The sequence below is a fragment of the Halictus rubicundus genome, chromosome 14, assembly GCF_050948215.1.
Source record: "Halictus rubicundus isolate RS-2024b chromosome 14, iyHalRubi1_principal, whole genome shotgun sequence".
NCBI lineage: Eukaryota > Metazoa > Arthropoda > Insecta > Hymenoptera > Halictidae > Halictus > Halictus rubicundus.
This window is the reverse complement of record NC_135162.1, coordinates 8,321,856-8,334,633: the sequence shown is the minus strand read 5'-3', so window position 1 is coordinate 8,334,633 and position 12,778 is coordinate 8,321,856. Positions and strand designations below refer to the sequence as shown.

General features: G+C 44.9%; 1 protein-coding gene and 1 long non-coding RNA gene across 2 annotated transcripts; one reads left to right on the top strand and one right to left on the bottom strand.

Annotated features, from left to right (window-relative positions):
• Positions 1-81: 81 nt before the first annotated feature.
• LOC143360904 (uncharacterized) lies at positions 82-3,887 on the bottom strand. Its single transcript, XR_013083368.1, has 2 exons — positions 2,833-3,887; positions 82-2,703 (listed from the first exon to the last, which is right to left on the bottom strand). It is a non-coding gene; the product is annotated as an uncharacterized LOC143360904 (long non-coding RNA).
• A 1,225-nt stretch (positions 3,888-5,112) lies between these two features.
• On the top strand, positions 5,113-10,575 carry LOC143360839 (uncharacterized). Its single transcript, XM_076799990.1, has one exon. It carries the CDS (start codon positions 5,113-5,115, stop codon positions 10,573-10,575), a length of 5,463 nt encoding a protein of 1,820 aa, XP_076656105.1.
• Positions 10,576-12,778: the final 2,203 nt, after the last annotated feature.

The window sequence follows — 12,778 nt, the reverse complement described above, 5'->3', positions numbered from 1 at the left end:
AGCGCATAACTATAACTGGACTGTGGATGCGACTGCGCCGTTAGTTGAAAGAAAAAAAAAAAAAAGAAATCAACTGGCTCGTTTTTGTTTTTTCTATGAACAATTTTGTTACGCTGTCTTATCTTACCAGCCCCGGAGTTTTATACACGAATTATACTATATTTTATCGCATGTGTATTTGTACCTTTATTTTCATTGTATTCCGAGAGACGGAAAGCCAAAGGATTAGGGACTTTTAAGTTTCGCTTCGAATCCGTGGATCACCGACGCGAATGTGTTTGCGTGTGAGAGAGAGAGAGAGAGAGAGAGAGAGAGAGAGAGAGAGAGAGAGAGAGAGAAAGAAAGATTGTATAAAATTGTTTTTATTATTGTATTTGTGTATAAGATCAGCAAATAAATATCCGCGATTCTCAAGGCAGTGGTCGAAGAGCAATTGAGATGATTTTAAACCGTTCGAAGTGTTGTTGAGCACAGTGAGAAATTTGTTGTTGCGCTCATGCTCGCTGAGTGGATCGTTCCCGACCGTTCGTTTACTGTACGATTATTGTCAAACGCGAAGTCCGCAGTCCAATTACCAATTAATCGGAGCAAACCGGTTAGATCAAGCGCGAACGCTTACCGTGTATCTGTAACAAAGTAGCTGTTATTCCTTTGATTGGTTTTGACGGTGACCGGCACGATTCTGCCGTTTAGGGACGACGTCGAAACCATTAGCAAAAACTGTCAGTGAACCTGTCACAATCTGCCAGTGAGATGTTAATAAAAGCGCGGCGAGCTCGAGCCAAAAATAGAAAAAAAAAAAAACGAACGGTGCAAATATGCACGCGCGTCGTGTACCGTGTACTCACGCGATGGATCGATATATATATATACTCAATCCAGCGAATGAACAATGAACAATAAACATTTGTGTACCATGTACACCTCGGGGTAACGATTAGCAATAATATAGAGAACCCACCGGGGCCATACCAATTGCCATAACAAACATTCTCGAACTGGTGTAGAAACAATTTTCTGTTGTGCAGGTACATACAGTCTCTACTCGATATATGTCGCAAATATCCAGCCGATAATTGTCCCAGAACTATCCCCACTGCTGCGGGGTATACCCCGTCAGGGTCCGCGAAGCTCGAGTGACCTTGGTCGCCGAGCAGTGTAAACATAATCGATGTTAGATCAGGAGACCGCCACTAATCCAATAACAAAACTTCTTTATTTTTCATTATTTTTTTATGGGATTTTTCTAATGAAAATGATACCAAATATGACAGCATACCGATGATATTTACTCTGTGGATCAAAGAACAGTATCTTCTAGCCGATATTTGTCCCTGGTCAGACCCGTGTTTTGGACAATTATCGAGTAGACACTGTAGTGATTATCAATTTAGAAATTCAGGATTTGGGACTCGTGTTGGGGTATTGTGGACAGTTTGATCTCTTCTGGGTAGCTCGATATCCATACTGAATTTAGTATAAAATTTGTAAATTTGTTTAGCAACTATTCTTCACAGAAATTTCAACGAACAGCTCTGTGCTAGTCTGTGGAGCTTGCGTCAAGTTTAACTCAGTTTCTACGAATTTTAAAAAGCATTTTTGCAGGCTTGAGTCCCACCGTCATCAATCCAAACTTTCGATCATTTTGAATAGTAATTCGACAGAACAACTCGGCGCTTGTCTCTAGAAGATGTATCAGTTCTAACACAGTTTCTGCTAATTTTAGAAATCGTTTTTTAACGAAACCCTTGTTAATTGATTCGCTATGTCGTCATCCCAATGTGTACACACGCGCGTGCACGCACGTGGGGAACATAATTCACACGCACACGACGAAGGGAGAATTACGCTTCTTCCATGAACCGGAAGGACATTGTAAAATAGAGGAGATAGCGTTATTCGTGGTATATAAGCAGGTAACATTGCGGAAGCAAACCAAAAAAAAAAAAAAGAAAATAGAGAATGAAATTGTCTTCATCGGTAGGAAACAATTGTTTGTTTTTTCGTTTTGTTGAACGAGTTTGAGATTTTGTCGAACAGATGTGATTGTATGTCGCTTGTATGGCCATTGAAAGAAAATTGATTTGTACAGTCGATGATGTGTTTTCTTCATCCCTCGAGCTAAATTGTAATTAATTAATTAATTTAATAATTCTTCAGTTCATCGTCCACTGTTCCATGATTTATTTACATGTACATTTTTGATGAATTGTTGGCGAGTCATACAAATTGTCGTCGATGCCATAATATTGCATTAGAAGGAAGCTGTTTTTATTATTTAAACAATCGTTGTTCTGCCAATTCGTGGACGGTGAATATTTTAAAAGCCTGTTTCATGATTTGCTTCTAAAGTGTTTATTGCTATGAACAATTTTGAAATTGTTCTTTCATCCATCTTCTATTCGCAATAAACAGAGTAACAATAGAGTTAATAATTTCTACAAGTAAATACAAATTGGAGGAATTAGTAGATCGTTTAAAAATCAGTCGAGACAAATAATACATTCATTAATGAATTTTTGGAACTTCGAATTTGCAGATGAACTTTCAGCGATTATTTTTGCACATAGAATCGTCCTTTAGTCGTTTGTACCACGAATGACGCGACGGTTTGCGTGAAAAATCCATTACAGTGAATTCTCGATATATGTCAACAACACGGGTCTTGTCAGCGACATATATCGTCCAGGAGACATACTCGAGCTGTGTTATGTTTACGCTCCTAGGCCTCTCGAGGTTCGTGGCCCCAGACGGGGACAATACCCCACGGTAGTGGGGATAATTCCGCGACATTTATCGTCCAGGCCTTGGCGACATATATAGAGAAATCACTGTATTTGGAAAACGAGAAGCTAAAACAGATCAGGGAGTGGAAACCGAAATATTTTCACCGAGTATATAATTACTTCTGGTTGTTAACAAATTTCGAACAGCGTCGGTAAAGTAATTATTTCGGTTTCGATTCCCTGCAGACTCGTTGTTGTAATTAATGGAAAAATGGCGAAGGGAAAATGAACGAAGAGAACTCGTGGCACACGCACGTATACACGAGCGACATACTGTGTATGTGTGTTTATATGTACATATTATATATATTTTTACGTGTAGATATTTTTTGGCAAATTGTTGCAATAATTGAGCAATACATGTATAAATATAAATACGTGTTGTAAATACGAGTGTAGATACGGCGAAACGTGCTTTTTCGTCGCCCAGGTAGAGATCCTCGTCAAAACTGTTTCAGAGAGAAAATGAGAGAGGAGGAGTAATTAAAAAGTAATTAATGAAAAATTGTAGAGACCACTTTGTATCGATATAGTATATATAAACAGGATTGTTCGATAATTCGCGCCTCTACACTATTCCTAATCGTCGATGGATGGCTAACAAAGTTGCATACAGTTTCGTTTGTCATTGTTTTTCACTTATAAGGATCTTCGCGATTAATTAATATTAATTTCGTTCAAAGGATTTGCATAATGAAAGACATAATAGCAAGTTATTATATATTCGACTCCTGTTACTTTATACTTATATTTATAATATTTATTACGTTTTTTTATATGTTGATGGAATAAAGTTTACGGCTATTCTTTGCAACAATGCGTCCGCCTCTCTTAACCCGGCAGTTTATATTTTGTCTGTTTGTATCTTATTGTTTATTCGGTATGTTACTTATAGTTTATGTTATATTAGTTAATGCTATGAGGTTCTATGTACTTATATATATATGATCAGTGTATAATTTGTGTTTTAAATAAAACTTTGGTGATGTTTTGCCAGGTAAGTAAAGTTATTGACTCGATCATTTCATACTAAGAAAGTATTTAGTGATGAACCTAATGTAATGAACGCAATATTAAACATATTAATCAAATAATTTTAGTCTGTGGGATGTATTCGTTATTTCTCACATAGATTTACAATAAAACGTTTATTTTATTTGATCTATTATTTTTTATTTGTTGTGAAAATATTTCCAACAAAAGTTACTCAGTATTCCGCTAGCAATAAATTATGTTTATGAAAATTTGTATAAAAGTTTCTATTCAATAAAAAATAAAGGTGACTACAACTTTTGTTATGAAATCATATAATTTTTTTTATGCAAATTAATGCATCTCTGTGTTCTCTTTAAAAAAGTATTGAGAAGTACTTATGTCGAAAATTGATTGGTTTAGAAGTTATAACTTGATAAACATTTTATCGTTGAGCAAACAATTTCTCTGAACATTCAGATGCTTTTGCAAAATCAAATCAAATTAAAGTGATGTGAATTTGATGACAAACTTCAATGTATCGATATTAAGATCAATTGTCATTTCGTTTGGTTAATTTTCATACATGGGTAGAGAAATTTACAAGTGAACAAAAGGGACGACAATTTTTAATACAAGTTTTGTAATGAGTGGGAAATTTTACAAGTGAATAAAGGAAAAGGGAATTTTTAATATCCGAATCTCTACGATTATCCGAAACAATGGTTTAGAATTTGCAACTACTGAAAGCAACAGGCAAGTATATATATTTTACATTCTAAACTAATTATTATTAGAGGAACATTATTTTATTATTAAAGAAATGCTAAATTACGCGTCTTATTGGAGAAAGAAGCATGTAGGCTATCTATTCTAGAGTTCTCTTCTCCAAACAATTACTAAAAAGTGTCCAAAAATTTTCGTTGCCAAAGAAATCCTCTTCAGCATTGTATCCTCTTTCTGGATGAAACTGTGTGCTCCCCACTTCACAACACAATTTTCTTAATTTTAAAATCCATAGAATGAAAACAATTCTCCTCGGCAACAACGACGCGAGTCTGTAAATTTGCCAATGAAATTCTCCTCCTCAGCATTGTAGTATCCTCTTTTCGGATGAAATTGTATGCTTCCCAATTCACAAAATTATTTTATTGACTCTAAAACCCATAGAAATAAACAAATCTGGGCAATAATGATCTGAGGCTAAAAATTTTCCAAAGAAATCCTTCTCTTCAGCATTGCATCCTCTTTCCGGACTATGCCCCCCACTTCCCAAAACAATGTCCTTAATTTTCAAAATCACCAACGAACCTAACCTAATTCTCCGCGACGATGCTGTTAGCCCAGACACAACATGGCCACCACCTCTAAGAAGGAAGTCCCCAAGAAGGAAGGTCCTAAAAAGGAAGGTCCTAAAAAGGATGTCTCCAAAAACGCATCAATGCAAGACGCTCCAGGGACAGTCGGAGAAGGAGACAATGTCCCGAAGAGGTACCCCACAAGATCTTTCGGCAAGAGATGGTACAAGTTCCGCGCCCTGACGGCGAACTCCGCAATCCTCCGTGGGTCCTTCGCGATGAACGATCCCCACTTCAAGTACCGAAGTCGAGGTCGCCAAGCAGCCCCGGCCTCGGTGGTGTCAATCGTCTATGGTCGGCTGTTCGAGCCGAAAGAATGGATCAAGGACTACGTGGACCAGATTCTGGAGAACGCGGACAAAGTGTACCGCACGAGCGCCATGAGGAACCGCGTGAAGGACGACGAGTACATGAAGGCCAGATTGATCCACCCAGAGTTCTACATATCGAACTACAAGGTGATGGTGTGCGTCGAAGAGACTGGGATCTACGGGAACCTCTTCAGCGAGACCGTGGGCTGTCCGGACTTCGCCGATGGTCTACGGAAGTTCTTCATGTCGTCCGACGCTGGGGTGATCACTGCTCAAGGTACCTCGATCGCCATGTGGAGACAACCTGAAGTGGGCTTTCTGTACTTCGACCCTGCGCCATGCGACGAAGACGGCGTCCGCGAGGCGAGCGGGGTGGCCTGCGCCATGAGGTTCAAGTGCATGAACGACCTCCGGGATCACTTCCTGAAGAGCATGGACCAGCGATACGACTCGAGGTATTGCATCGACAAGGTCACCGTTCAACGGGTCAGCGAGGTCGGCAAAGGATACATAGATCGGACTCCGAGCAGCGGTCGCTTGACTGTCGACAAAAGTGTCCTAAGAGCGATCAATCCCGTCGACATCGACGAGAACCAGATGGACTGTACGAAGCCGGTTCCCAAAGGGGACAAGGTGAAGAGCACGACGACCGCGAAGATCCACAGGGAACCTCTATCGATCACTATATCCAACTACAGCATCGACAAGAAGTTCGCCACCGATCCTCTGGTGGATCAGAATAAATTCGACACCGGGTACACCTACGAGAACATGCACGCGAACGTCCCTTCGACGTTCCGGGAGCTGCCAGGCTACATGGCGATTCTTCATGGTCTGACTCACGAAGGCAGCGACGTCTACAAGGGGAAGGGGGCGCAGAACGTGGCCAACTGCGTGATGGCGATCGCCATGAAGAAGGTCCACCCGGTGAGGACGTGGTTCAGGCCGAAGCTGGACGAGATTTTATCGTTAGGGGACAATCTCTACGCTGACGTCAAGGCAGAGAAGCCGACCATCAAGTCCATGACCGCTTCGGACTTGTCCGACGTGAAGATTCAGCTGGAGGGTCGTAAGCTGGTGATCGACGTGGATCTGATCACTGCCACCGGGACCGTCAGCTCCAAGATCCCCACAGTCCTCAACTTGAGACAGGCTCTGGAGGAGTTCTTCTTGGTGAATACCGAAGGCATCATCGAATCCTCGTCGATGTCTGTCGCCATCTGGAGCCAGGACGATTGCTATTACATGTTCGATCCCCGACAGTGCGACTCTAACGGCGTTAGGATTCGGGACGAGAAGGGGAAGGGGAAAGGGAACGAGGAGGACAAGAAGAAAGGGAATTGCTGCGTGATGAGATTCCCCAGCACCGAGACTCTCGCCATCCTCTTCTGGAAGGATTTGGAGTTGTTGAAGAAGAACGATAGGTTCACCATCAGGCACATCACCATACTCGATGACGTTCCAGGGACCAGGACCTGGAACGATTTCCAGCCTGGAACAGCGGGAGAGAGTTGGGTTCTTCGGGGCACTACTGCGAACGACGATGAAGAGTTCGAGGATGAGAATAGAGGGAACCAGGGTCTAGCCATGCCGGTGGTTGGCCTGATCGCCGCTAAGGAGACACCGCCTACTAAGTGGACCAGCGAGACCATCGACGTTGCTCTTCACGAAGGCGACGCTTATTATACCTGGTGCAACCCGGCGATCGACGTCGAGGAGGAGGAGACGAGGTACTTCTTCGTGACGAACTTGAAGAAGAACTTGTACTACAAGAACAGAAAAGTGAAGATCGACATAGAGGAGGGCACGGTGATAGGGAACCTGTCCGCGGCGGACGATAGCGATTTTCTGAACTTGAACAGAGCCCTGGCGCAGTTCTTCGAGGACTACCAGTACGGGATTGTCGACGTGAAGAACATGAGCGTAGCCGTGTGGAAGATGGAGGAGGACGTCAAGGAGAAGGAGGAGATAGTCCAGCAGCCTGTTTATTATTGCTTCGACCCTAACCCGAGGAACCAGCGTGGTTTATCGGAGACCGATGAAGAAGACATCCCTGTGGCTTGCGTGGTTAGGACCCTGACTCTTCCCGTCCTAGCTAAACTGATCAAAGCAAACGCGGAACATGAAGAAGAGGCTCCCACGAGCGACGAGTTCGCTATTCACGCCATGAAGAGCATACAAATCGGCACCGAGCTGACCGAGGAGGAGATCGAAGCTGACAAGCTGATCCCGGTGAAGCCTGATCTGAACAACTACTTGAGTTTAGGGGAGACCGGAGCGATCTTGATGGGCAGCTTCAACCAGGCCAGCGAGACCATGTTCAAACGCCAGACCAGGGACAAGCAGCAAGCCGCCACAGCCTTGGCCACTCTGGCCATGACCAAACTGTACAATCCTCATCTCTGGTACAGGGAAGTCGTCGACGACATCTTGAAGATAGGGGATAAGATTGCTACCGAGAACTTGGAGAACATCCCAGTGGAGGAGACCGACGAGGAGGAGACACCCAGGACGTATTTGCTACCCGATGAGATTGGAGAAGAGTTTAACGTGGGGGTGAACAGGATGTACGTGGAGCTGGAACCTGAAAATTCCAGCGGCAGGATGTCGGATCTGGAGAACCAGCTGGAGACCTTCTTCGAGGCGAACATGATGGGCATCTTCAGGCAGGAGAACATCATGATGCCGTTCTGGCGAGAGGGAGAGGCGTTCTTCACGATGGACCCGAAAGGCAGGGACTCCAGAGGCGAGCCTAGGGAGAAAGATGGCGCTGCTGTGATCATGTGGTTCACAGATATCCCGTCGCTGGCAGCAGCGATCGCCCAAGTCGCGGTTGGCGACGAGTTCATCATAGACTCCGTCACGTTGAGCAACGCTTACGAGACCAGAGTAGCCGAGGAGGAGCGAGCAGCCAAGCTGACTTCAGGGGACAGTCTTTGGTACCACTTCGTCAAGGTGAAGGACGGAGTCTGGGCAATTGACGGGACAATCAGAATGGACAACGAGAGGTTCGACGAGGAGAACCGGAACAAGCAGACCGCCGCTGTTGCGGTGATGACCATAGTGTTCGCGAAGGTCTACGAGCCTAGGTACTGGACCCAGGCGGTCCTGGACGAGGTGATCGTCACCGGGGACAAATTGCACTCGAAATGCGTAGACAGACTCGGCGAGGGAGCTATTCCCCGCATCAACGAGATCATGACGGAGTTCTTCCTCTCCACCCGACGCATCAACCTCAGTATCAAGGACTGCGTCGAAGCCGGGAGCCTAACAGCCAAGCCGCCCAAGGTCCAAGGGTTGCAGGATGGGATCGACAAGTTCTTCGCGAGATACTCTTCAGGGGCGCTGACTGTCAGCGGGAATAGGAACATACCCGTCTGGAAGTTCGATAACTTCTACTACACCGTCATACCTGATCTGTTGGGTAGCTCGGGAGAGGAGTCGTCGAATGCTTCGAAGGTTCTCAGGGTTGCTAACACGGAGATCCTGGTGGAGTATCTGATAGAGCACCTGGGCACCGATAGCGATTACGAGATGATCGTCATAGACGTCCTCAACTGGAACAAGTTTCCCCCATGGAAGTTTGACCCCAGTGCGGCTGTTCGACCCTCTAATCTTCCTCCCCTGAACGCCTACAGAAGAGTCCAGGGCGAGGCCAGAGCGATCCTGCGTGGGTCCTACCATCAGGGAGACAGGATCTTCCCGGAGTCATTCAGGAACAAGCAGACGGCAGCAAATTGCGTGGTAGCTATCGGCATGTCCGTCGTGAAGAATACAATCACTTGGACCAAGAGGACCATGGATGAGATTCTCGCGATTGGAGCTAACGTGCACAGACTGACCCAGAAGGCCAAGCCCACCATCGTCAGGATCAAGCCTAAGGACATCATCCGGGTGTTTTATGTGGGCGTGAATATCTTAACTGCTGACATAGAGGCCAGCACGGTGACCGGTATAGTGGCTATTCCACCTCCACAGCCTGAGGACAAGAAGAAGAAGAGGCGAGGAGGAGCCAGAAGGGCCAAAGGTGGCAGGAGGTCGAAGAAGGCTAGGGGACCCACCAGAGTCCGTCCACCACCTCCTCCACCGATCCTGTTAGAGAAGGGGATTCAGAAGTTCTTCGAGAACAATCGAGCGGGTGTCCTGGTCACTGATCGGGGGGCTGTGGCGATCTGGAAAGACATGGGGATCTACTTCATGTACGATCCCAGGGCCCGCAGTGACCAGGGCCTGCCGGACTTCTATGGGACCTCTTGCGTGATGTGGTTTGCTTGTATAGAGCCGCTGTATGAGGTTCTCTTCACGAATATCGACGAGCAGGAGAAGTATGGACGCTACCAGATTTGTAGGGTGATCATCAAGACCGCTAACATCGAGCCTCTGCCTTGTCCAGCTGGGTTCAGGCCCCATTTCGATTGCGTCGCTCCTCCGATTCCGGTCACACACGGGAACAAGAATACCACCCTGGACGTGGAGACTGTGACGGAGTATAATTACGTCGACGAGGAGCTGAGCGTCCTGCGTGGAACCCTGCACATGAACCATCGTACCTGGAGCAGCACCAGCAGAGGCTACCAGAGCACTGCCATAGCCGCTGTTGCTATCGTCGTTGGCCTCCTCCATGTCCCTTCCACCTGGACACCTGAGCTAATCGACGCCATACTGAAGTACGGCAACCTCTTGCATCTGGACACCGTGAGGGCTGCTCGACCAGGCTCCAGGAACCTCTCGCCCAGCGAACTCCTCACCGTCTTCATCGTAGGAGACTTCCGAGCCACCATCCACGTCCACAACCATACCGCAGCTGGTCTCCTTCTCACCTTCGACCTGGCGGAGTCGCTGGCCATGTTCTTCAAGTCCAACTGCGCTGGGATTCTTCATACGACGAACATCGCCGTTGCTGTGATGCAGCACTACGGGAAGTTTTATCTCTTCGACCCCTGCGCCAGGGACGACCAAGGGCGGCCCAACTTCGACGGGGCTGCCTGCGTGATGAAGTGCGAGAGTATCATGAAGATGGCCAAGGTCTTCGTGACCAACTGCAACTTGAAGACCCCGAACGTTTACACCTTGAACGCTGTCAACGTCTTGAGCCTGTTCTTCTTCTCTGACGCTAAGACTGGCTGCCCACCGAAGTGCGAGCAATAACGAGCATAACTGTTCTGTGCGTTGTTGTCAAGACCGAGTGACTAAGGATGATGTTAAACGATAATGGTGTTATTCGATAATGTCTTTTGTTCTTGGTGCATCATGTTGTTGGATGAACAAGCTGTTTTGGAAATATATACTCATGTATTTAAGCAAACTGGGTCTGTATCTTTGGCCAGCTTTGTAAAGCGTGTTGAAAAGGATGTTTGGTTAAACTTTACTTCAGGAAACCAGAAATTTTTAACTTTTTTTTATGGGATCCTGCAGATTTTGGCGACAAAATGCCGAAAATCCAAGTTTCAACGTTAGGAATTCACTGGTTTAGCCGCAGGTTAAAAAATTGTACCTTAAAGATCGAATAGTAGGGGGATAATTGAAGCTGCATTTTCTGAACGTAGATCTTTTTATTGATGGAACTAGGAGTGCTTAGTCCTCGGAAATGCTAGCTATGAACGAATCCAGTATACTTTTGTCAGCTCTCGCAAACCTAATCTACTGTCTCGTGTTAATCCTTGGTTTCGTACAATAAGAGTTCGCGTACCAGTTTTGATTTTTTTCGTGAGCTGACTACCGTGTTCCATGCGAACTGTTGTTCAGCCTCCGTCATTTTGGGGTGATGGTCGTGTGTGCGAAATGAATGGATGCGCTCGACAACATTCTCAAATTGCTAATTTTATTTATAGGTTTCTTTATGACACAAATCACTTTTAGCATCTACATGAGTAGGAGATACAGGTTATACGAGAATGAATTTGATACAGATCACTTATTTAGTGTAAATACAATGTGTCTTCAATTACACACTATAAACTAGATACTTAGAAAACACTGTACAACGCAGCTGAAAACTGTCGATGATACTTTACAATATGTTACAAGCGTACTCCCTTTCGACAAGAGTCACGAGCCCGGCCGCGACTGCAACATTTATTTATTTATTATTATGCACTTTGTCGTCCTGCAAAAGATACATAGATTTTTCTGTTTACTTTTATTTCGCGATGATCAGTCGCGGTTAGGCTTATATACTCGAGCGACATTTCGATGACGTCTGGCGCGGTCTGTAGGCCGTGTTTACCGGATCTCGGAAGCTGTACCACGCTGAATAACATCTTCTTCTTCTTCTTCTTCTTCGTCTTCATCTTCTTATTCTTCTTCTTCTTCTTCTTCTTCGTCTATACTGTTTCATCTACAATGAAAATTCGCACGACAATTTCGCGGAGATCGTGAGAACAGCTTCCTCGTTCTTTTGACCATCGGTGGGGACCGAAACGGACCACCCTCGTGACGTCGTCTTATTCCTCGCAAAAGTGAACTAATGCGCCGAGTTGCCAGGGCAGAGGACACTCAAAATCCGGTTGGGAATTGTTAACGAAGCTGGACATTGTCGAGAACAATAAAAACTTGGACTACTACGCGTACGCGACGATACGGGAGGCCCTGGAGCCACGAAGAAGAGGGAATTTTAAACATTGATCTGATAAAAATTGACTTATTGATTTTATGGCTCCACTTCTGGGTGGACTCCCTGTACCGTTGCCAATTCATTTCAACCCTGTTCAAGCCGTGGGATTCCAAAATGTTGTATTTCCTCGAAGAGGGTGATTCCCAAGGTCATTTCAAACAATTTCTTCCTTTACAAAAATCTTCTCCGTGGCTTTGTTCACAAGTTATCGACGAAAAACAACGGACCAATCGGAGCGTGGCTATAGCTGCCGGGTCCCGCCGAGCGCGGCGTTGGCATTGGCCGAGCCAGAATCCGTCCGCTCTAGCCGCGCGCCGATTGGTCCGTGTTTTTCGTTGATAACTCCGTAACGAAGCCGCGGGGAACATTTTCGTAGAGGAGAAAGTTGTTTCAAATGACCTTGGGAATCATCCTCTTCAAGAAAATACATTTTTGGGACAAAAAATATAAAAGCTCGAAATGTACGAGTCTGGACCCTTATTTACTCATTCTAATTCAAATACTATTATTGTTTACTTATTGCTCTGAACCATGTAAGGAGTTCAAATAATATTAACAATTGATGCACTTATTATAAATTGTAATGTATTAGAGAAAATTAAATTTTATTCAGATTGAAGGAAGAAGTGAAAGAATTCATCCTTCCAGGTTTAAATTAGGGTCATCATCAACGAAGATGAACTCTGAAGGTTCCAAAATGGCGCACAAATTAAAACAAAAATTGTAGAACATTTCTAA

What these genes read in the sequence shown, in the direction of transcription:
- LOC143360839 (XM_076799990.1), top strand. Translation starts at nt 5,113, where the DNA reads ATGGCCACCACCTCTAAGAAGGAAGTCCCCAAGAAGGAAGGTCCTAAA.